The sequence below is a fragment of the Carassius auratus genome, chromosome 41, assembly GCF_003368295.1.
Source record: "Carassius auratus strain Wakin chromosome 41, ASM336829v1, whole genome shotgun sequence".
In the NCBI taxonomy this organism is placed as follows: domain Eukaryota; kingdom Metazoa; phylum Chordata; class Actinopteri; order Cypriniformes; family Cyprinidae; genus Carassius; species Carassius auratus.
In genome coordinates, this window is record NC_039283.1 from 23175708 (window position 1) to 23199299 (window position 23592).

Sequence of the window (23592 nt, forward strand, 5' to 3'; positions counted from 1 at the left end):
GAAGATTCGACTGCAGCTGAAGAACAGAGGGAATGCAAGACCACAGCGGTAGTTACAGAATCCTACAGCTACCTGACAGCTTGCTAAATGGAAGTCATTTAGTAAACTGAAAATCAATAGCTTCCTCAAACGGATCATGATTGTTTGAAAAGTTTCTTGGCCGAATCATGTGACATGTTTCCTACAGCCTGGCTCAGAGGGAGTGGTCCATTATGAGCAAGCACACGCGGCACCCTTCAGTTTCCCTGTATCTGCTCTGTCTTCATGCAGCCCACTGACAGTGTGGAGGAGGAAGCTGCTCATAATCTCGGTGTGTGTGTGTGTGTGTGTGTGTGTGTGTGTGTGTGTGTGTGTGTGGATCGGGTTATGCCTACAAGGACAGTAAATTCTGAAATCAAAAACTGTGGAGAACAGCCAACACTCCTCATGAGGAAAACAGCTTAAAAAAAACACAGATAACTAAATAATGGAAAATAATGTAAATGTAGAAAATGCACGTTTTGGTTTGGACCGAGGTTTGCTGGTCTCCATGTCTGGTCAGGTTTGGGTCTATTGTTTGGTTTTGGAGGTGTTAAAGGCCTTCTAGCTAAACCAGTTGAGTGTGCTGCTTGACCAGACTGGGAGACCAGCCTGAACCAGTTAAAACCAGCACACCACCAGCAGCTGTTTTACAGGAGGGAAAAACACTATTAGATGGTAAATATGATACCTTTCAATGTGCACAATTTGCATGTGTATATTTTCTTAATTAAAATGTACATTTAACCCAATCTTCACATTACATTGCAAATAAGTAAATAAATGAATAACCTTTTTGCTTAACTGGTCAGTAGGCTGGTTTTGTGCTCTCACAGCTAAACCAGATTAACATAAGCGTTGTCAGACCCTCTTAAACTAGACAAGACCAGTAAACCAACTATTTATTCCCCCATCTCCTATACAGTATTTTTGTTATCATTATTATTATTATTGAAAGAGGAGTGGCGCCAAACTCAAGATGGGCGTTAAAAAGAGAGATTTGTTATTAAACAGATTAAAAAACATGATTTGAACAAGAGATAATAGACTCTTTCCTACAGTGCGTGAACAACTCATAAACAAGCTGTGATCATTCATAAGCATAACCGGATATGCGAGCGCTTTTATCAGCAATAAAGAGCGCAGTAGGTTACTGTACTTTGTACTACTCTGCACATATACTTCACTGTGAGGCAATAAAAACATATTCTGGTGAAACGTGTGTGATGTTTCTTTCGTAGTTAAACAAATAATTAGTTTAGGCGACGAAAACCCACCAGATGATTTGAATAGATTATTCAGTAAAAAATAATAAAAAATAATAATAATAACTTAAATGCTGCCTGGTGGTTAATTCACTTTAAAATTAAACTCACGGTAAAACCTTCTGACATGAATTTGATATTAAAAACACACATTTATAAGCCACCTCACTGCATTTATAACACGTCTGATGCAGCCACAAACGATTCATTAATTCAACCAAGTGATTTAAAGCTTCACAGATGAGACTACACTTGTTTACTCTAACCTAACAACTTCTTCCAGGTGTGTTTTCGATGAAAAATACTATAACAAAAATTCAAAGATAGAAACTATGAATTACGTCAATCTGGACAACTGATGGAATTTATAAGCAGAAATAAATAATACAGCCCGAGACACCCATTCATTTTAAGCTTCAGGTGTAATCTTGACTGTTTTTATGACAACCGAGGCCAAATTTCTCCGTTATCAGAAAAGTTTATCGGCTTCAAAGTACAACTCAGCCGCCTTCTGCTGTCAAGACAACAATCTTATGTTTTTCATATCCTCAAAACACGCACAAGTTTGAAAGTGCGTAGCCTCTGTAATTTAAACAAACGGCACTTTACCTGTTGGTCCCTCTACGCTGTCGGCGTGAATCTGAACGGCCAGGATCAAGAGAAATGCGCAGGTATTCATTTTATGTTGTTAGTCCAGTTAGGGAAACAAGCCGAGATCATTTCAGTGGCTCCAGTAATTTGGATTGTGAAGTTGTGGACTCACTCCCGTTCATCGATTCCCAAAATCCAGCCGAAGCTCGGTTCAGAGTCGCGCGAAGTGATACGGGGGCAGTGCGAGCTGTTCAAACTGACGTCAGGATAAACAGTTCGAAGCGGTGTTTCTTTCTCTCCGAGCGCACTTTCTGGCGCTCGAGAATGCGTAGTGAACTTGAATGTGTGCGAACCACGCCCCCATGCGGGACTTTGGAGAAGTTGAGCTCGAATCATGGTGTTTACGGGCTACAACAGTACATTATGATTCATCATTATCTCTTTAGCCTCGCTACTAAAGACAAGTAGCTTCCATAATAAAGAGGGGAATTAATGATGTGATTTCTATTGGTTGATAAATTAAGGGAAAAGGTATGCATTCTCTAAAACATACTGACCTGTGTTTGTGCATGTGTGTTTACAGCATACTTGGAATAGTTAATAAAAATTAAACCTAAATACAGTCTAAGCAAGAGCCAGAGGGGCAAATTCTATGATTTATAGGTTGTAGGCATTTTATCTTTTTTTTTTTTTTTTTTTAGTATTTCAGTTATGTTTAAGATAGTTCTAATGTAACTTTGTAAACACACACACAAACACACACACATACATACATATATATATATATATTTAAAATAACATCGCATACAATTACAATATAAATAAAATGTAATTATTTTTAATATTTTGGTAAATTTGGAAGTTTGTTGAGGCCCCCTGATAACAGCCATATGTGTAGGCTTCATATGTGTAGCTGTCAAAACTGAATATGTGATTTAAATAAACTATGTTAAAAACTAAGCAGACTTCTGTGCTGTAGATTTCCAGTCTTCTAACAATAGCCATTATGAAGCCAATGAGATGGAGCATCTTATCTTTGCAGTCACACAGGTTGGATGGATTTGTGTTCATCTGTTTAGGCTCCACAAAAGGAAGGACTACCTATTGAGCCATGAATGGAAGTAACAGAGCCAAGTTGGACCTCGACTGCCGGAGGTCCAGCCATGTCCCACAGCCAGCAGGGATGGCAGGTGAAGACAGCCACATACTGATCCATTAACATTTCTCATACCAATTTAATTTCACACAGCAAAGAACAGTGCAACCACTTTTTCTTTCTATCGCAATCAGTCTACCTAATACATATTCACAGCAGGGGAGTCTGACTCCAGAGATGTACATCAAGCAATAGGATGGTCGGCTATCAAGAAATTTCAAATAAATCATGCCAGAGAGTAAGTTACACCAAACATGCATCTGTTTTAATCAGAATGTGGTGTTTTGGACCCCCAAAAGTATCTTATTTTGTGTTCTGTAGAAGAAAGTCAACGTGATCAAAAAATGGCATAAAACAAAAAAAAATTTTAAGTGAAAAACACCTGTAAAGGAATAAATCAAAACAAATGTACAATTTCCTCAGGCCATAAGATGTAGATGAGTTTGTTTCTTCATCAGAACAGATGAAGAATTGTAGCATTACATCACTTGATCACCAATGGACCCCTCCGAAGTGAATGGGTGCCATCAGAATGAGAATTTAAACAGCTGATAAAAACATCAGAGGTAATCCACATGACTCCAGTCCATCAATTAACCATGTAAAGTGAAAAATTTGCATGTTTATAAGAAACAAATGTATAATTAATGTGTTTTATCTTTTTGTCTTCATTTTAGGATAAATATAAGTCCATTATCCATAATAATGCTTCCCCTCCTACTCTTTCATTTACACAAACTTTGCTTAAATGCATATAAAATAGTCCCTTTCTATGCCAATGTAGCAGTATCCAAATACATGATCCCTGGGTTCTGCCTGGAGCAAATGCACAATATCTCATATGACCTTGTTCAGTCATTGCCTTGGAGGGCACCGTGCAGCGGTTTATCATTTGTTTAAGCGTCCCATGTGAACGTGACAATGGGGCCTGTACAGCATTATGAAGGTTGAGACAGGTGCGCTTTCCTCCATAAAACCACATTTGAGTCCCATAAAGGGAATCACCAGCACACCCACAAACCTTTTTTTTTGAGGTAAATGACAAAAGAGTGATGGACTGTGCCGAGTTTTATTCGATTCAGGCGAAGTGTGGGAGGATTATGAAGAGCTCCTCTCACATAAAATGTGATTGTGTGCACGTATATGTTGTGTACAGGGAAAACTGTTCCAAAAACAAATACAGTGTAAGACTGGAAACTGTTTATATGATTAAACACTTGAAGCAACAACAACAAAAAAGACTTGACTGTTGTAAAAGAAAACAGACAAAGTTGTGACCTCATACTGAGAACAGAATGATCTCTATATACACATCTATATGAACTGTAATCTGTCTGGGAAGCATTTTTAGCACGTCAGACTGTATTTAACAGGATTGTCACGCCATCTCATTCAACTGTTTCTTAATGTTGTATTGCCATCTGGTGGTGTATATTCAAAATGTGAAAAGGTCAACAGATCATGGCTAGTTGCATTTAAAGAAACATCTTTACAGTTTTTAAACAGCTAACATTCCATTTTCTGTGCTATAAATGTCAGGCTTAGTACTTTTTAGACTATATTATTCAAATGTTCCAAGACATTCTTAAAAAAAAAATTTGTTCCGCAAAAGTCGTCAAACACGTTTGAAATGACGTGAGGATGAGTAAGAAATTACAGAATTTAAATTTTAGAGAACTATATTTTTATATTAATGCTGAATATTGTTCTCAAATTTTGCATAATTTTTATTTATTTATATATTTTTGCAGATCAGTCAGTTTTGTTGTTCTGATGGTCCAAAACCATCTCATTAACGGTCTAAACATCTCAGTCAACTTGTCCGGAAGTGCTACATCTGTTATAATGGCACAGAACACAAGGCCACATATATACAACACTCTCCCTCCACACACAACAGATGTAGCAAATTACTGTACTTACAAAAACATAAAAATAAAAAATAAAATTAATAGTTTATAGGCTACTGTAGGAGATCGCCTCGGTGACCAATACTGAGATGTTGTGATTTTGCATTCACGTCACAAGATGTCAGTGTAAGTTTAAAATCGCGGCCAAAGTAATGAATTAATGATTGAGTACGCTTTTAAAAAGTTGTATTGACACGGATGAGATTTTCATCTGGACCAATTACGTATAGCATTCTCAAATGTATTTGTGTCTCTAACATCTTGCCCTGACCCTGAAGAGACAATAATAAAAAAATGTATAGCTATATATATAAAAAAAACTATATATATATATGTATATATATATATATATATATATGTATATATATATATATATATATATATATATATATATATATATATATATATATATATATATATATATATATATATATATATATATATATATATATATATATATATATATATATATAGTTTTTTTATGACTGTCTTATGGTGGCCGCCTCTTCAGGTCTAATATATATATCTGTGTGTGTGTGTGTGTGTGTGTGTGTGTGTGTGTGTGTGTGTGTGTGTGTGTGTGTGTGTGTGTGTGTGTGTGTATATATTACGTATAGTCATATAGAACCAAAATGTGTTACAGCCTACTCTCAGGAGTATTGTAATCAGCATTTATAGTGGATCAAAAAAGTTTATCAAAGTTGTCCTGAGACTAGGCTATAACACATTTTGGTTCTAGGTTTAACTTTGATGGAAGGTTTTGAACCACTGAAATGTTGACCACTGTCTAGCATTTGTATTAACGTAACGTTACAGTAAGGACCAATGAGAACATCTAATTTTACACACGTTCAAATAGTGAAACGGGTATTGTTGTAAACAAGTCAACTAGCATGTCCTGAAGCCAATAAAACGAGAGTACATTAACCCATGCCCAGTCGGGGATGGGCTACTTCTGCTGCGTCTTAACTTGGATGAGAAGCGCGAGTCTGTAGAGGCTGATTACGACATTAACTACAACTCATGGCTTAAACTCTGAATGCTAGAGTCGGAGAAGGGATATCCCGAAGGAAATCATGCACGCTAGATATGGAGCTCTTTGGGATGCTATGGAATTCTCTCGGGTTTGGCTTATTCTCAGCATCGAAACCCTGGTGTTGGTATGTGGTCAGAAGGGTAAGATTGCGCCTACTGCTCACACTCCTGAAGTACTGTTAAAGTAAAACTAATGTGCCTTAATACACGTTGGAAGGTAATAAATACTTTAAATGTTATGTTTAAAATTAAAAAAAAAATAATAATAATTGTACTTTATGAAATGATATGTACATTTATAAATTATATAAAAATTGCATATAGGCTACATGTACATATATCGTAATTGCCCTCTGTTTACATTACGGTTCTGGACATTGTTACATCAAATACTAACTTTAACTGCGATTCTAAAAGTGGGCACTATTTGGCTGTTTATCCTTCACTCTCTAGTCAGCTTATATATATATATATATATATATATATATATATATAGATAGATAGATAGATAGATAGATAGATAGATAGATAGATACATATATATATATATATATATATATATATATATATATATATATATATATATATATATATATATATATATATATATATACCCACACACACACATACAGTATTTATTTTATTTTATTTTATTTTTTACATTTTACAGTATTTATACATTTGAAGTGGATCAAAATCTTTCTTCAAAGTTGTCTTAAAACCAAAACAATATCCGTTCTTGTCTTAGGACATCTTTGATTAACTTTTTTGATCCACTTCAAATCTTGACTATTGTACACATAAACTTTGATGTATCATAGCATGCCCTTGAATACATTCTCTCAAATTAATTTTTTAGAAATATCAACAAAAAATGTGTGTTTATAGCCCTATTTGCCTATTTTTGAGGATCCATCAACATCCTGGACTGGATGATGTCCTCCTGTTCTGCCTGTGTTTAGAGAGCGAGTTAGGAAGAATGAATTTGTTTACGGTATTTCTCAATATGTGTGTGGGGTCAGCATGAATCACTCCAGCCTGATTCACAGACTGTGAGGACTACCGCAAATGTTTTCCAGTCAAACTTCCATCCCCAGAACTCAAAGTATACAATACCAGATGAGCCAGATGGTTAGCTGACTGTGTTATGGGATGTTATTGTATTAGAATGGAAGCTGACATATTTTTGAGTTTGTGCTAATATTATATTGTTTCCAAGCTTTAGAAGATCTAGAGAGTATCCAGGTTTTGCCAGAACAGGAGAAAACAGCTTGTCCCCAAATATTTTTGAGTTTGCAGTTGTAATATGACTGACACAGAATAGTCTAAAAAGGCCAACATCCTGTCAGACTCAGGGCCTGCAGGGACGTGCCTTCAAATACCCTGACGAGAAAATAAAAAATTACACGCTGCCTCATAGTGTAGCGATGATGATGGATTGGTATCCATGATCCCAGTGCATTCATAGTATCTCAGCTGTAAGGAATGTTATATTCTGTGTCAGCAAGCGTCTTAATTATACCCAGCATCCTCATGTGCGGCATGTTTAAAACACCTTACTGTGAACTCAACTCGCAGACATCGCACAGATGTCATCACAGTGCCTGCCTGCTGTTAAATAATGTCTAAAGATTGCCTCAGGCTGTGCTTCATGAGGAGTTCATTGTGAATTTTATGCTGTGGTTACAAAGAAACTGGCCTTGGAGCCAACCATTGTGTCTGGTTTCTACACACCAGCAACACCAACTGGAATTATTGTTTCCACACAAGTTTTTCTAAACACTCGCCCTGTCTGCCATTGGTCAAAAAAAAAGCCACACCCCAACGTCACATAATTGTTTAACCAGTGTTGCTAGACTGGGCTGGTCAGGATCAAACAAACAGCAAAGCCACAGTATTACCACATTTCAGGGCAAGTTAAAAATAAAATAAAAAGGCATATAGTTGTTCTGCAAAAATTATACACTTATAAATATTAAAACATGTTATGCATTGCTTACATTTTACATTTACAATTATTTTTTACATGGAATATGTGTCTTACTATTGTATTTTTTCATTTTGAATTACCATCTTGTTCGTCTGTTAGTGCTGAAAAAAGTGGGATACTTCGAAAGGATTTAATAATATAATCATTATGTAAGAGATAATGTAGGCTACATCCGGTTGTTTGTTCTCTCAGAACAAACCCAAACAGGGTGATCAGGACACCGATATGAAGCGGAGGCGTCTTGTATCAACCTGAAGGGGTTTATTCTGTGATAACAACCAGTTGGATGTACGTTATCCCGGTTATTACATGGCTAAAAAGATTTGTTTTTACCAAATATGTTGAAATTAATGCTAAAGTCTTCCATTGTAACACGCGGTGGTTAACTGTTTTCAGTCACAAGATAGCGCCAGACAGTCAACGACAACAGAGTGACTCGTTAAGCATTTAAGTAGTACCGATTAAGATAACTTGTACCCAGGTGAGCGGTGTTATTCAATTTGGCGGTTGTTATCAGGACATACCATACTGCTGGATGGCGCGATTGACCAATCAGAATGAAGTATTCCACAGAGCCTTTTAATAAGTAAGGGTTAATGTAAGTTACACGAGAACAACCACTTACACTACATTTCCCCACAAAATAATTAAACCGATAAAAGAATTGAGACGAAAATGTTTTAAAACCTTACCAGTCTGTTCTCTTATAATCCATTACTGCATACAAAACAATTGTAGCAAAATGGCAGCAGCTGCATTTGTATGAAACGAGAGCGAGTCTGCGATACCAGGATGACATAATTAAACAATTGTCCACCATTTTGAATCGAGTTTTAATATTTTATTAGCTAAACAAACACAAAGCTTCCACCAGGAAAAAATAGTTCAAGCAAGAGTACAGCGACGACTGCTGTTACCCGGATGAGCCTGTGTTATTAGCTTTTACAGGTTATACCAGGGATAACATACCTCGGGATTTCACGACTGACCAATCAAAATCAAGTATTCCACAAAGGCGGTCTAATATCTTGGGATAACATACCTTGGAATTTCGCGACTGACCAATCAGATTAAAGTATTCCACAGAGCCGTGTAATAAGACTCAATGTCATATAAGGTGTTATCATTTGATCATTAAACTTGATTACCTTCATAAAACCAAACAGTTTACACACAAGATAACCAACACGCTGTCTTGCCAATAACTATTTGACATTTTGGTAAACAGTAGGATAATTTTTCATACAATGTGATTTGTACAATCTGTTTATGCCTCACTGTTTTGAAATGGGATTTGTTTTTGTTTGTTCTAAAAATTGTTCATATGAAATCACCACTTCATAAAATAGTTACAATTTCTCATGTGATTGTGTTAAAAATATATATTATTTGCAATAAATTCCACCAGATTCACCCACCTTAGCTGGGGTGAAATACTGACTGAAATACAGTATATAAAAGACTGTTGTAGATAAAATCACCCTCACTCAAATCAAACATTCAACTCTTTGACCACACTGAGTCATACAGTGAATGGTTTGAACATTGCCAGTTAACAGCCTGACCTCAAAATCATGTTTGTTTTCCTATGCAATGATTAAGATAGTTCATAGCAACAAGATGTTTGGTAGATTTAGAGATAGACTTTGCCTAAAGTGGAAAGAAGGGGGCCACAGAAGCTTTAAATCCCAATGATTCAGAACTGACTGAGAAATTAGGAATGAGAGATGGACGATGTACTCAGACCGCTCTAGTTCATCACACAGGGCCTAGACCATAAATGGAGCAAGAGACTCAAAAGCATTGGATAAATTTGGCTATTCATATTGACTATGGGATTTAGTGGAACTCCAAACTAGTTGGCAATCGTTTTGGGGTTATGTTGTGGCGATTATGTCATGTTTATGAACTTGGTAGAGTGTGTCTACCATACAACACAACATTGCCATCAACTAAACGCTACTGCAATTATGGCTTTAATTAACGCCAGTTATGGAAAGCCCCTCAAGTGTGACTAATACTGAGAGAATTGGCAAGTCCCCTTACCACACAAGCTTTTGCAATCCACTCTTCAATACCCAGCAAACGACCTGCCAATACCCACAATGCTAATACTAAATGTGCTCTGCCTCGTTTTCCCATGGGCTAGAAACATGTCAAGAGAGAAACTAGTTAGCACATTTGATGATTAATGGAAGTTAAATGAGAGATAAAATCTAAATGTGGAAACACACCACAAAATTAGAACATTAACAGAAGAAAAAAATGCCTTTTTAACTCCTATCACATTAATATCAATGTGATCTTCCCACTCTCTTTTCCCTTTAGGCAATGGGTGTGGGCACACAGTCCTCAATCCCAGCAGTGGCACACTGACCTCGCTGAACTTCCCGGGAACCTACCCTAACCATACCCAGTGTGAGTGGAGCCTAAGGGTACCGAAGGGCCAGACGCTGCTCTTGAACCTTGGGGACTTTGACTTGGAGAGGAGCCAAGACTGCATATCTGGCTCTCTTACCATTACAGACACCAGTGGGGCCACTGTAGTGGGTAGGACCCTCTTCAAACAGACATTATGGAATGGCAGTCTTGCCCACTGTTGTGTATATATTTTATATAACAACATAATTAAATATACATTAAATAACTGATATTAAAAACCCAATAGGATTTTACAGTCACCTTCAACTCTAAATTTATAGCCACCTCATTCACAGTATGTTGTTACTGAGAAATTCCAGAGATCCAACCTCATGCTGCTCTTTAGCTCCCCAGTCACATGATCATAGCATGACTGCAGCTTGCATGCTGCATTCCACTCTGCTGTAGCATGACGGTTACGTGGTCACATAAATGTGCATGAACAGCCTTTCATGACAGAGAAGGTGTGCTGGATTGTGTGTTGAATCTAAAAATGCATTAAATCTACTGAGCTTGTTTATATCATGTGGTTTGTGATTCACAGGTCCTCTGTGTGGGCAGTTATCCTCCACAGGCAGGAATATATCTGTGAGTACTAATGAAGTCACAGTGCGTTTCATCTCCGGCACTCACCGTTCAGGAAGGGGCTTTGTCATGTCCTATTCAACCAATCAGCAATCAGGTAATAGCTCATATCCTTTACATGTCCCACTCCATTCTGTGCACCTGTACACAGTAGACAAAAAAGAATGTGACCCCATGGTTCAAGTGAGTTGTATATGATCAGAGTAAACACACCAGTAACTGTTTGTTCTCTAAATTTACAGCTTACTCAGTAAACAGCACTTCAGCTGACTCCACAAGTGGGAGCAGTTCCCATCCTAATCTCAATTACTGTTTATTCTTGTTTCGAACATCACATGGGAACCGCCTTACTGGAGGTCATGCACAGATCGCTAAATAAACACCCTTACATGTGTCACGGTAGACTACGTGGTCAGTCTTAATTTATTACTGTATATTAGAAATAATTAGTGGTGTTTACATCATTTATTAAAACTATTTAAATAAAAAATAAAAAAAAATTATGCATTTAGCAGACACTTTTATCCAAAGCAACTTACAGTGCATTCAGGCTATCAATTTTTACATATCATGTGTTCCCGGGGAATCGAAAAACATTTTTGAATTTAAAAACATTAATTGTAAAGCTTAAATAAAATAACATTTAAATATTAGGTGAAACGTTATAAAATTACTCACTGAAACTAAAATCTAAAGAGCAATAGTTGAAGAGAAAGACAAAATAAACAATATTTATAAAAACTATAATGAAATGGAATTCCAAATTATAATTGTATATAAATAATTCTAAATTAACACTAGGTATAATGATTTTTTTTATTTTTTTTGGTGCACTAAGGCCCAGTGTGTAGATTATAATACAGAGAACCTTAATGGGTCGGCCCTGGATGTAAGGATTTTAAAATGTGTGTTAGGGTGACCGACTGGAATGCAGCTCTCCTCCTTGGCTGAGATTCAGAGTGTTTGCTTTGTAAGCAGGGCAGCAGACTGCCGCTCCTGGCCTGAATAAGTAGAGGCCCCTGTGCTTGGCCACACACTGAAGTAGATGGAATGCTGTATGCTCACTCCTCCTGCATTGACAAGGACGGACAGCATGCAGCTTAACCATCACCTGACCACACAGTCGAAGCCACTCATGCCAGTTTCTGACTGGCTGACATGCATAATTTAAGAGTCGAATTGTTGAGTTTTGCAGGCAAATCTTCTCTTGGCTTTGTAGACAATTTTTTTTTAAATATATACAGTACCAGTAAAAATTTGGGATACACCTGATTTTTTTTTTTTTTTTTTTTGCCAAATGTAACATATTTATGTAATTATTTTACAATTTGTGTATACCAAAATAGTATATGTCATCAGAACTATAATAAAACAAATACTTTAAGCTAATTATTATAGCAAGATATTATTATTATTTAAATTCATTTCATTATCTTTATGCAATTTATCTAATATATAATATTTCTAACAATGTATATATAAACAAGAATGAGCAAGTAAGATTTTTTTATTGTTTAAAGAAAATCTTATATTTTTTTGTTATTATCAATGTTGAAAACAGGATTTTTCTGAAAATTTCTGAAAAGTCTTTCCTGTCACTATTTATTTAATAGTGTATTAATTAAAAAATTAAATAAATAGAATTAACTCAAAATTAAAAGCTCTGTCTTTCCCTGGAGGTCAATGTTCTGTCAAAAGTTCTCACTTTGCTCCAGAGCAAACAGTAGTGATTCATATCTTCCTTCTTTTCCTATGTATAAAGTTGTTTATGTAAAGCCCTAGACATGTGCTATTTACCAAATGCTGACCTTCTTCCTGTGATTGTGCACTGATGCATCATTCTATTAAGACTATTACGTCAAGTCAGTTGGTAAATGTAGTCGACACTAAGCCAGTGAATATGAGCACATGTTCTGGATTGTAACTGTGCTGTTCATATCAATGCTGTTTTTATTGCTTAGAGCTCATTTCGTGTTTGGATCGAGGCACACATTTTTCCTCTCAGCAGATTAGGTAAGAACAAATCTTCAATACTTACCTGACATAAAAAAAAAATATTTTTAATAAAGATTTTTTTTAAATAAAGATTTTTTTTCATGACTCTGAATAGTCCCACTCTATCTTGTAGGTTACATATTAATGTTTAATATCTGAATCCTGGACTCACTTGTGTTCCAGTGCATTCTGTCCTGCAGGCTGCAAAGGTGTCACAGGAGAAATTTGGGGCTGGCATGGACAAGGATACCGGGATGTAAGCTGGGATATTATCTATGTGGAGTAGTGAGATTATTAGTCATGGCATTTGAATTTATAACCATATAGGGATGTTTGTAAAAGCTTACAACACACACTTCTGATAAAAATCGTGGATAGTGTTCTAATATGTTTATGTTTTTCTAGACCTCTGTTTTATGCAAAGCTGCAATCCATGCCGGTGTTATTTCAGACAGTTTGGGGGGCATGATCAATGTGTCTCTGCAGAGGGGCATTACCTTGTATGAGTCAAACTTCTCTAATGGAGTACTGTCCAAAACGTGAGTGTGAGGCATTTTGTATAAGATATATATAGATATATAAACATAGACACCTAGTGGTGTGGATGTTGCATCATAAAAAAAACAAGGTTTTCAGACCTCATTGGAGAAATATGTTATTCACAGTCAGCCATGGTTAATTTATTCAATGAGTTAAAATAGCCACTAACAGGAGGGCCACAAAATAATAGCATTAAGGCCTCCATAATATATATATATATATATATATATATATATATATATATATATATAATTAAAAAACGTTTTTTTTTTTTTTTTGTAAACAGCGGTTCCTTGTCAGATAAACGGCTTATCTTCCACAGAGGTAATAACTTATTTTTCCCTGTAGTTATTCCTATAGATATTATTTGGGTTCATTGCAAATTGAATCTAGTAACATTAATTTTGGCTTTGCACTGGATGAATTTATTTGTAATACTATTTCTTAAACTGCAAAATGCCTAATACCAGGATTGAGCCTGCATGTCAGCGTTGAGTCATAAATTAGAGTTTATCTAACCCACAGTTACACCTGCTACATGATCCTCACACCTTAAACATGCTGTTAGTGCCTATTTGTAATTATACATGGCTAGAAGATAAACACTAACCGCTGAAAACTAACAATTCTATCTGAGGTGTGAGAAAGTATGATTTTCATTTGTCTGAGCAAGATCTGTTCTCTTCCATGCGCAGACTGTGACAGGGAGCTAACGGTGGTGGCCTATAACACTTCTTCAGTGTGGGAGGAGGTGAACAGATTTGGTCAGAGGGTCTTATGGTCTCCAGGACACGGGGGATCTCAGTGGGCTGCGAGCTCTGGGGATCAGCAGCCATGGATGGAGATAGAGCTGTGGAACAAGAGTAGTGTCATAGGTCAGAGTTCAGCCTCTAATAATCACTGTGCAAACCTCTGCTGAGCTATTACAGCAATAGTAAGTGTTACAGAAGCAAAATAAGAAAAAAATCGAATGTTTACATCTGCTCTCAGGCATCGTGACAAAGGGTACGCCACATTACTACATTGAGTCTTACACCCTCATGTTCAGCAAAGACCGCAAAAACTGGAAAGTCTACAAAGTGGCATCGAGCAAAGATAAGAAGGTACGTAATGCTACACATTTAAACAGGAAAGGGAATTAATAAACAGCACAGTTGGACACAGGAACACATTCTTTGTGAACAGATCCTAATAGTTCTGTTTTTATGTACATTGCCAGGTATTTATTTTATGACAGTGATAACTCCACCCTGCATCATGTTGGTTGACTGAAATGTGACCCTGGACTACAAAACGAGTCTTAATTCGCTGGGGTATATTTGTAGCAATTGCCAAAAATACATTGTATGGGTCAAAATTATGGATTTTTCTTTTATGCCAGAAATCATTAGGATATTAAGTAAAGATCATGTTCCATGAAGATATGTAGTACATTTCCCACTGTAAATAAATTAAAACTTATTTTTTTATTTGTAATATGCATCGTTAAGAACTTCATTTGAACAAATTTAAAAGTGATTTTCTTAGTATTTAGATTTTTTTGGACCCTCAGATTCTAGATATTCATATAGTCGTATCTCGGCCAGATATTGTCCTGTCCTAACAAACAATACATCAATGGAGAGCATATTTATTCAGCCTTCATATGATGTATAAATCTCAAATTCGTAAAAATGTACCCTTATGACTGGTTTTGTGGTCCATGGGCACAAATCTTATCAAGTGTCATAACTAATTTTGAAATGTTGTGTTTCGTACCGTGTCATACCTCTTCACGAAATATATGCTTTTTGTAGCATTTTTGCTTTCAAAAAACATTTTTAAGGTGAAGTCAGCTTGTGTTATACCTTAATCACCAGAAAAACGTCCACAAAGACACGATTCCTATCTTCCTCTGAGCCAGGTTACAACAATTTGTTCAATTCTTAGCTGATTTTTTTTAACATGTATGAATGATTCTGAAAATATTATGTTAAACCTAATATATTCACATTCTTATTTTGTGGTGGAAAAAAAAATGTGCATGCTGTTAGATAATATTTTTGGCAAATCAGCAGCATTTCAGTATGCATGGCTGCGTTATCTTCTATTTTCATATGTAAGAAAATTCTGTATATTTGAAGGTGTTTGAGGCCCATTCTGACGGTCATGTGACGGTACTCAACAGTCTGATTCCTCCAGTAGTAGCACGCTACCTCCTCCTGAAACCCCAGAGGTGGCATATAAGGGCTTCTGCACTGGTTCAAGTGCTGGGGTGCCCTTCTGCCCCCCGTTCCGGAGATGGTAAGGGTCTGCCCCAGAATCTCTTTTAAGTTCCTTTATGCCACGTAAACTTCAGTTTAAATATTTTTATAGTACAAGACAAGTACAATTTTTATAATACAAGACCATTGTATTAGTCACATTCCAGGCCCACTGTAGTAAACCTTGTCTTTTAAACCTGTGATGAATTCTCTCAATTTTAAAAGCAGGATTGAATACTGGAAAGCCAGTTGTCACAGAGACTGTGCCTCTAGACACACTCTCCACTGAAGGTCCTGTCGTCACAAGAAGCTCAGGTGAGGTGAATTTGTAAGGTAATCTGCTAATACTAACATAATATGTAAACTCAAAGTAGATTTGTTTTTGTAAAGACTAAAGCTTTTATTATTATTCCCTTCAGGCCCCAGTCAAGCAATGATATTAGTGGCAGGCATGGTTTTGGGAGCCGCTCTGTGTGTGGGTTGCCTTTTAGCTGGCCTTATTTGGTGGAGAAGGTAACACACTAATTGTTCCCTATAATTTTTTTTTTTTATTAAAAAAGGAAAACAATAAGAGCATGATGTAAACACAACAAGTACTGTGACAGATTGTCACAGCAACCTTTATGAATAAAAAGCATTGGAAATGTATGATTCAGTTCCATAACTGTTCTACATAAGTAAATGTTATGTAAGTTGTTATATTAAATGTTATTTTATCTTAATCTGTGGTTTGTAAAAAAAAAAAATGTGTTTTGTTTTTTTATCAATAGCACTACATTTTAATTAAATATTGTATCATTTGTTATGCTCTGTTGTATTAATTATCATATAAATCTATACTCAATAATTGGATATACACTTTTGAATCATTTTTCTTCATTTAAAATCATTTTATTTATTTTTTTATTTAAAGAAAAAACTATTGTTAGTTGTTATATTAATGTTATTTCCCCATGCTATATTTGGTTAAATGTAACTTTTTTTATAGGAAATAAAATGTATAGAAAATAGAATTGTATTATTTCCTTTCTTTTTATTTTGGGGTGAAATATGGCCTATACATACTCTTGACAGGGTTTGTGATATTTACCTGTTTTTCTTTTTTTTTTTTCAGAAAAAAAACTGCACAAATTAAGAAATGCTGTGTTGACCAAGGTATCTCTAGCCCTGTTTTTTTTCCATTTCTCTATGTGTTGTTGGTGTTTCCAGACTGACTTTCTTTGTCTCTTCTTAAGGCTGTCAGGGTTTCCACGGGAAGAAGCTTCCGTGCACAAACCCCGAGCTTGTATCTTACCCTCTGGTTCGGAACATCCACGATGCCCTTCCCAACCCTCCTCTCAATGGTAAGACATCCACAGGGCTTTTCAACCCAGTATAGCAATGAATGCCGAAATTCACGAAGGAATGTTTCAAACGACAAACGAGACAAGGCAGTGTTTGTCGAGAGGACGCCGCTGGGTACAACAGTTCTCAGAATCAGATCAACAGCCCTCAGACATCGCAGTAATATATAGCAGTGAATAAGAGGGTTAATGTGGCTCAAACAGCAGGACAGAAACAGAGAGAAAGCCAAGTAGTCATTCTGACCCCTTTGTTTGCTCGCCCCACTCTGTGTGCTTCTGCTCAGCTGAGTTGCCAGTGCAACTCAGAAGAGACATGACAAGCGAATGGCTTTCATTCTGAGCTCATTCCTCTATGTGCCCCTGCCCAACAGTTGCTCAGTGGCAGCATAAACATGTCTTTCTTTCGTTGGCGGTGCTTCCCTAAAAGAGTACTTTAATTGGAGCCTAAATTAGGGGCATTCAAGCCAGAAGAACACCCTCCTCACCACCCACTGGCCAACAGACCCTTCAGTAAGGGGTTCTGGGACGAGGTGGACAGAGGGTCAGTGGTCAGGACAATCAGAGTCCTTTCTAACGTCGCTTCAATTAAAAGAGCTTTGCCCTCTTAGCATTCCAGCTGAGTGAGTGAAGGACTGAGAGAGGGAGAGGAAACTTGGGGCCCCTTTCATAGCCCAAACTGCTGTTGGCCACAGTTCAGTGGTTGAGCAGTGGGATCATGCGGGAACTCATTAAAGGGGGCATATGATGCGATTTCAATTTTTCCTTTTTCTTTGGAGTGTTACAAGCTCTTGTAAAGGTGCAAAGTTTCTAAAGTTTCAATTCCAAAGAGATATTCTTTATAAAAGTTAAGAGTCAACCACACTTACTTAAAATGGGTCATTCTAACACGCCCCCACATGTCTATGTCACGATGTGGGAAGATTTGCATAACACCGCCCAGATGTTCATGCAAAGAAAGAAGGCGTAACTTTTATTCTCACTGTTGCTGCAACTGCCACCATGTTGTGGAGACGCTGTGTGTTTATAGCAATTTTCCACAACGATTACAACAATTTGTGCAGCGCATTTAGTGGATGAGGAGGACTGTTTCCTGTTAGAGTAGCCTACAATGCCAGAGTCTATTTCTATTAAGTGAGGCAACTTTGAAAGGACAGTCTAGCACTTCTGAGACACAGGATGAAGGATAATCTAAGGGAGGGTTTATACACTCTAACTTGTTTATGATTGGTCGATAATTGAGGGGTTTAAAGTATTATTTTTAATTTCATAAGTAATAACAAAAATAATTTCAATGTAATATTTAATCTTAGATTTTTACACATATGTAAAACATTAAATATACACGATAGAAATTTCGGATTCTATTTCATTACATTTTCTAATGAAAAACATGAAAAACAAGTGTTATTTTGTTTATTATATTATTATTTTTTATATTAGAATTAAAATAAATTAAAATCTAATTTGTAAAATTTATCAAATGTTTAAATGGAACAGTTTTAAACAGTTAAAATGGACTGTGTTTTTAATATAATTTTTATTTGAATAAATTATAATGTTTTATTATTTTAACATTTAAAATAAATACAATTAAAATAATAAAATACATATAAATATAAATATCAATATAATTGGATTTTAATTCAATATAATCAAAATATAACAATTTACTCACATTGCAGGGTGGTGTACAAAATTAGCCATGAAATGTTTTAATCATTACAATTTAAAATCTAAGTTTACTTCTAATAAATCATTTAATTCAATTAAATAATTTAAGTTGTACATGGAAAGGTTGGGAATGCCTGTTTTTAGCCATTTAAACATGATGTTTGTTCTTGTCGTCAAATGTTCCAAAATAATGAATACAGTAGCTTACTTCACCATTTCTCAGGTTTGTTAGTGTTTAAATTTTTTTGTGGGTTTTCAACCCACTGTCCTGCAAAATTTAGCTACAAACCTAATTAAACACACCTGTAACAGCTAATCGGTCTCCTCAAGACTACTTGAAAATAAACATGCAGTTGTGCTGAAGCCAGGTTGAAAATAAACTTTGCATGACAGTGTAAGGTTGAAGATCTCTGTTCTATAACAGGTGCAGGGTTGAAGATTTCTCCATTGTTTCCAGACTATGCGGAGCCTGATGTAGTTGCAGGTGGGCAGATGATGGGACTCACATTCCGACCCCCACTGGAAGAGGGCTACACCGTCCCCTACACCCTCAACCATTATGACACCCCTGGACAACTTCCCGAATACGCCGATCCCTTACCTGCCGAACCAGAATATGCAACTCCCTTCAGTGAAATGCCTACAGACTTAACACCGGTCAGCCGACAGAATCAACCTGTGTGTCGATCCGCACAGGGCACAAGAGCAGAGCTGATCCAACAACAATATGACTGCCCTGCACACAGAGTGATCTCAAACGGGTACTGTACTCCAGTCTCACCTAGCACTGGCCAACATAAGGCAAGCATGATCTACTTTGAGCCCCAGACAGTTGAACCACTATTGCATACCTACCACGAGCCACTTTGAGCAACATGGCTCCCCTACTGAAGCTAGTTTGTGCTGTTAAACTGCTGTTTACAACGTAACTTGTGTTAGATAGCATCAGCAATCAGCAGGTGACAGGAAATAGTTTTTTGGGTGGTTACAAAAATGTAGGATATGGGAGAAGTGGTTTTATAAGGAAAGCTGTATTGTTCAGGTGACCAGTGAACCGGTGTATTTGTATTTAATGCAAATGTGGGTGTGTTTTATATCTGTAACTAATCTGAATAAACTCCATGAGGATGTGTGTCTGTGAGATTTGCAACCACTAAAGTATTCAAGAACCTTTACAAAATGTTTGTAAGTATACAATAAAATTGACATTTTTATACCAAATCTGAAGTGTTGATACAATACCCTTCTATTGTTTTGCGTACGATCAAAACTAATTTAAAAGCACATTAATAAAATAATCTCTCTCTTTCTTTCTACATACACACACACAGAGAAAAAATGAAATCTTCAGAGGTTTTTCAGAAATACTTCCTTTTTTTTTTTTTTTATAAACTTTGCCTGCCACATAACGCCCATTTCCGTATCATATAAATCTGTAAGACAACTTTCTATTAACCAGAAAAACACAGACCCCTACCAGATTCAAACAGGAACTTTTTCTTCAGAAACCAACAGGTACAGGTCCGACATGTAAAACTTAAAGAATTGTGGATTTAAATCTGAATATTAATTATAATTTGATCTTTTCTCTGGTCAAATCTTTAAGGATCCTGGAGCAATGTCAGCTGTCGTGAATGGTACTGAGTGCCTGTACCGGTTTAAAATCGTCATGATAGGTGAAGGTTATGTGGGCAAGTCATGCATGCTGTATAGATACTTAAATGGCTTGTTTCCAGAGCAAATAAATGTAAACATTGGAGCGAGCTGCTGCGATCACATCCTAGAGGTGGAGCCTGGCGTGAGAGTACAGCTACAGATTTGGGATAGGAATGGGCATAAATCATTTTGGTAAGCAGTGAGAACTCTACTTTACTTTATTAGTTCAATAATGAAAGCTGTCATTCTCCAAAATGACGAGGTGGGGGGGGGTATTACAAAATCTAGTTTAAAAAAACTATGTACACTTCAATTTTTTTCATTAATAAAAAAATAAAAGACTTTAATGCACACTGCTTGTATAACCTGATGAACTGTTATGTATCCAGGAATCGTCAGCTGATCCAGATTTACATTTGTCAGTCAGCTGGATGCCTGCTGGTGTTTGACCTGGGCAGTCGTGAGTCTTTTGAAGTCCTTAAGCATCGGTACACAGAGATGTGTAATGGAGCGTATACACACACTATGCTCTTTGTACTTGTGGGACACAAGTGTGATAGAAATGAGCGGGAAGTGAATCAAGAGGAGGTGGAACAGTTCGCAGGTGAATTGGGAGCACCATACATCGAGGCCTCGGCTGTCACGGGTCACAATGTGGCAGAAGTGTTTGAGCTCTTGACTCGGCGCATTTATCAGGGTTATCTGAGTGGAGAGGTGCGTTTACATGAAAGCTGGGGCAAGATCAATGATAAAAAACTAAACAAAGATGAGTCAGCTGAAAACAGCAAATGCTGTGTCTCATAAAGTTAACATGAGACTGCATTTTTTCCATTGGTGGCCATTTAAAGGAGCCATACATTGTGACAAAATAAAAACAAACCACTATAAATCACAAATATTTCATTATATTAAAGTAGATCTTGTGCCAGTGAAATCTTTATTTTAAATGGACTTGAGTTTTGTAACTAACATCTGTTGTGATTTAAAAAAATATATATATTTTTTTTCTTCTTTTTTTGCTTGAAAATAAACTTACAACAATTCCATACTTAATTTAACATGTTGTTAAAACATTTTGTTTTTGTTAAAGCATTTTGTGATTATGTTGTAATTATTATTATTATTATTATTTATATATTTGATTTTGCTTTTAGCTAGGCCTATATGATGAATGCAGTGTGATCAGCTTATATCATGTTAAAAAAAACAGATGCTGCATTTGGAAACTTTGGAGTCTCAAGACAAAGTCTGTACTTCCCCTTATTGCCATTCAGAAAAATGCATGTCGAGTTTAGTGAAGGAAACGCTAAAATGCCTTTGACTAACACAATAATACTAAAGAAATTGTCTCTTTTCTCTGTAAACAAATAATGGACTTTTTCCAGTTCACTGTATCTCCACCCTTGGTGACCTGATCCAAATTACATTCAAGTAAACAGTGTACAAAGGCTTATCATTTACTTTTTATGCTTCTGGATCTATAAAATCTGATAAAAGCAAGAAAACAGTGTGGCTAGTATAACAGTTAACCCCATCCTGGAATCATTTGCAAACAAAGTGAAACATTCTATAAAAAGATATGAAGGATTTTTGTTGTCAAATGTCTGTAAAGCTTGTTATAGATAGTTATAAATTTGAACAATTACTGCTTTTAATGGATATGGCTGTGAACTTATTAACAGGCCAAGCACACACACACACACGCACACACATACACACATACAGTAAATAATCCAGTAAATGCTTCTCACACAGAGATATACTGCTATCATGACACTGAACTTCTACCATCGTTCTCAGTTCAGAGGTTATTGAGAAATACGTCCCTTTCTTGTATAAACCCTTTCTCATAAATACCTCCAGTTTGCCCTGCAATGTGAATCCTATAAACAGGAAAAGAAAAAAAGCAAGGCCGACACAATAACAACATTCAAAAAGGAAAAGCTTTCTATTCAGAAATGAAGAGGTACAGCTGATCAGTTTCAAACCTGAAGATTTATGTACTTCTTCATGATGTAATATCCTTAAAATGTAAATGTGGTTCTCTGAATACCATACATGATTTATTTGGTTCTCTGTTCAGATCTCATCGAATACTGGAGTAGTAATACCCAGCAGTCATGAATTGCAGTTCCAGTGTTGTTGGAAATGGTGTTACCATTGATGTGGATCACATCCTAGAGATGGATCCTGGGGTGAGAGAGTACAAATCCAGATTGTGGATACACCCAGTCAGGAATGGATAGGGTAAGCAGAGAGAATATAGTACAACGTCTGCATGCTCTTCAAAATGTCTTTATCTTGATCTGAAAAATCTGTGCATTTTCCTTAACTTAATTTTGGAAAACATTACAGTTAAATTACATTTTTTGACACTGGATACAGTAAAACTGGGCAATCAAGTCTGTTTTTAGGTTTCTTAGTTAACTTCCTGAAATCTATTTGCAACGTTTCCAAGTCTTTTGAAATCATAAAGTTTTGTGTGAGGAACAGATTTTTTTGTTTGTTTTTTTGCCATGGTTAACTTGTATCAATTTTAGATCTTTAAACACTTAAAAGCACTTAATATCATGCACAATGCGATGGTTGTTCAAATTCATGAACTTTCCTTCTCAGGAATATTATGGACCAGATCTTCCCTTGCTTAATGCCTGCTGGTGTTTGACATGGTCTTTCAGCTACATTAAGTACTGCCATAGATTTGTGCAAGACTGTGAATCCATACACTGTGTTCTACTTACTTGTGGGATACAAGTGTATCAAAAAAGAGAAATAATAAGGCAGTGATATAACAAATTTCTCTTGATGGGCATCATATATGTGCACAAGACAACCACTGAAAATCATGCTTTATGCTTTAAATATACCAGTAGTCTATTATTTGTTTGGTTCATTATTAGTTTTTTTTTATATATATATATAGTTTTGCTAATCTGGTAATGCTTTCAGCTACTATGATAAATTAAGGATTCCAATTTTTATAACATTTAAATATAAAAATGTCTAGCTTTTCATCAGAAGTTGTGAAAAAGACTTCCGGTTCTCAAATAAACTCTGCCTGTCAAATTAACTGTTCTTCTATTGTTAAAGTGAATGTAAGTTAATCAGCAGTACTGAATATCACTGATTGTCAGAACCATTTTAAAAAGGTCATGATAGGCGAAAAATGTGTT

The 23592-nt window shown here is 36.1% G+C and overlaps 2 protein-coding genes across 5 annotated transcripts; both read left to right on the forward strand.

Moving 5' to 3' along the window:
- Positions 1-5880: 5880 nt before the first annotated feature.
- LOC113059312 (discoidin, CUB and LCCL domain-containing protein 1-like) lies at positions 5881-19984 on the forward strand. 4 transcript variants are annotated; one of them, XM_026227715.1, is made up of 15 exons: positions 5881-6116; positions 10294-10515; positions 10931-11068; positions 12933-12984; positions 13150-13222; positions 13372-13505; positions 13793-13830; positions 14202-14381; positions 14497-14609; positions 15630-15789; positions 15975-16064; positions 16169-16262; positions 16864-16904; positions 16985-17092; positions 19188-19984. In XM_026227715.1, the coding sequence occupies exons 1-15, from the start codon at positions 6017-6019 to the stop codon at positions 19631-19633; spliced, it is 1989 nt and encodes a 662-aa protein (XP_026083500.1). In that variant the 5' UTR covers positions 5881-6016; the 3' UTR covers positions 19634-19984. The 4 variants fall into 4 exon arrangements, with proteins under 4 accessions (XP_026083500.1, XP_026083501.1, XP_026083502.1 ...); XM_026227716.1 differs by having other exon boundaries at positions 15978-16064; XM_026227717.1 differs by having other exon boundaries at positions 5882-6116; positions 19221-19984.
- A 209-nt stretch (positions 19985-20193) lies between these two features.
- Positions 20194-21365, forward strand: LOC113059683 (ras-related protein Rab-39B-like). The gene is made up of 3 exons (XM_026228226.1): positions 20194-20278; positions 20370-20611; positions 20809-21365. Exons 2-3 carry the CDS (start codon positions 20382-20384, stop codon positions 21221-21223), a joined length of 645 nt encoding a protein of 214 aa, XP_026084011.1. The 5' UTR covers positions 20194-20278; positions 20370-20381; the 3' UTR covers positions 21224-21365.
- The last annotated feature ends 2227 nt before the right edge of the window (positions 21366-23592 follow it).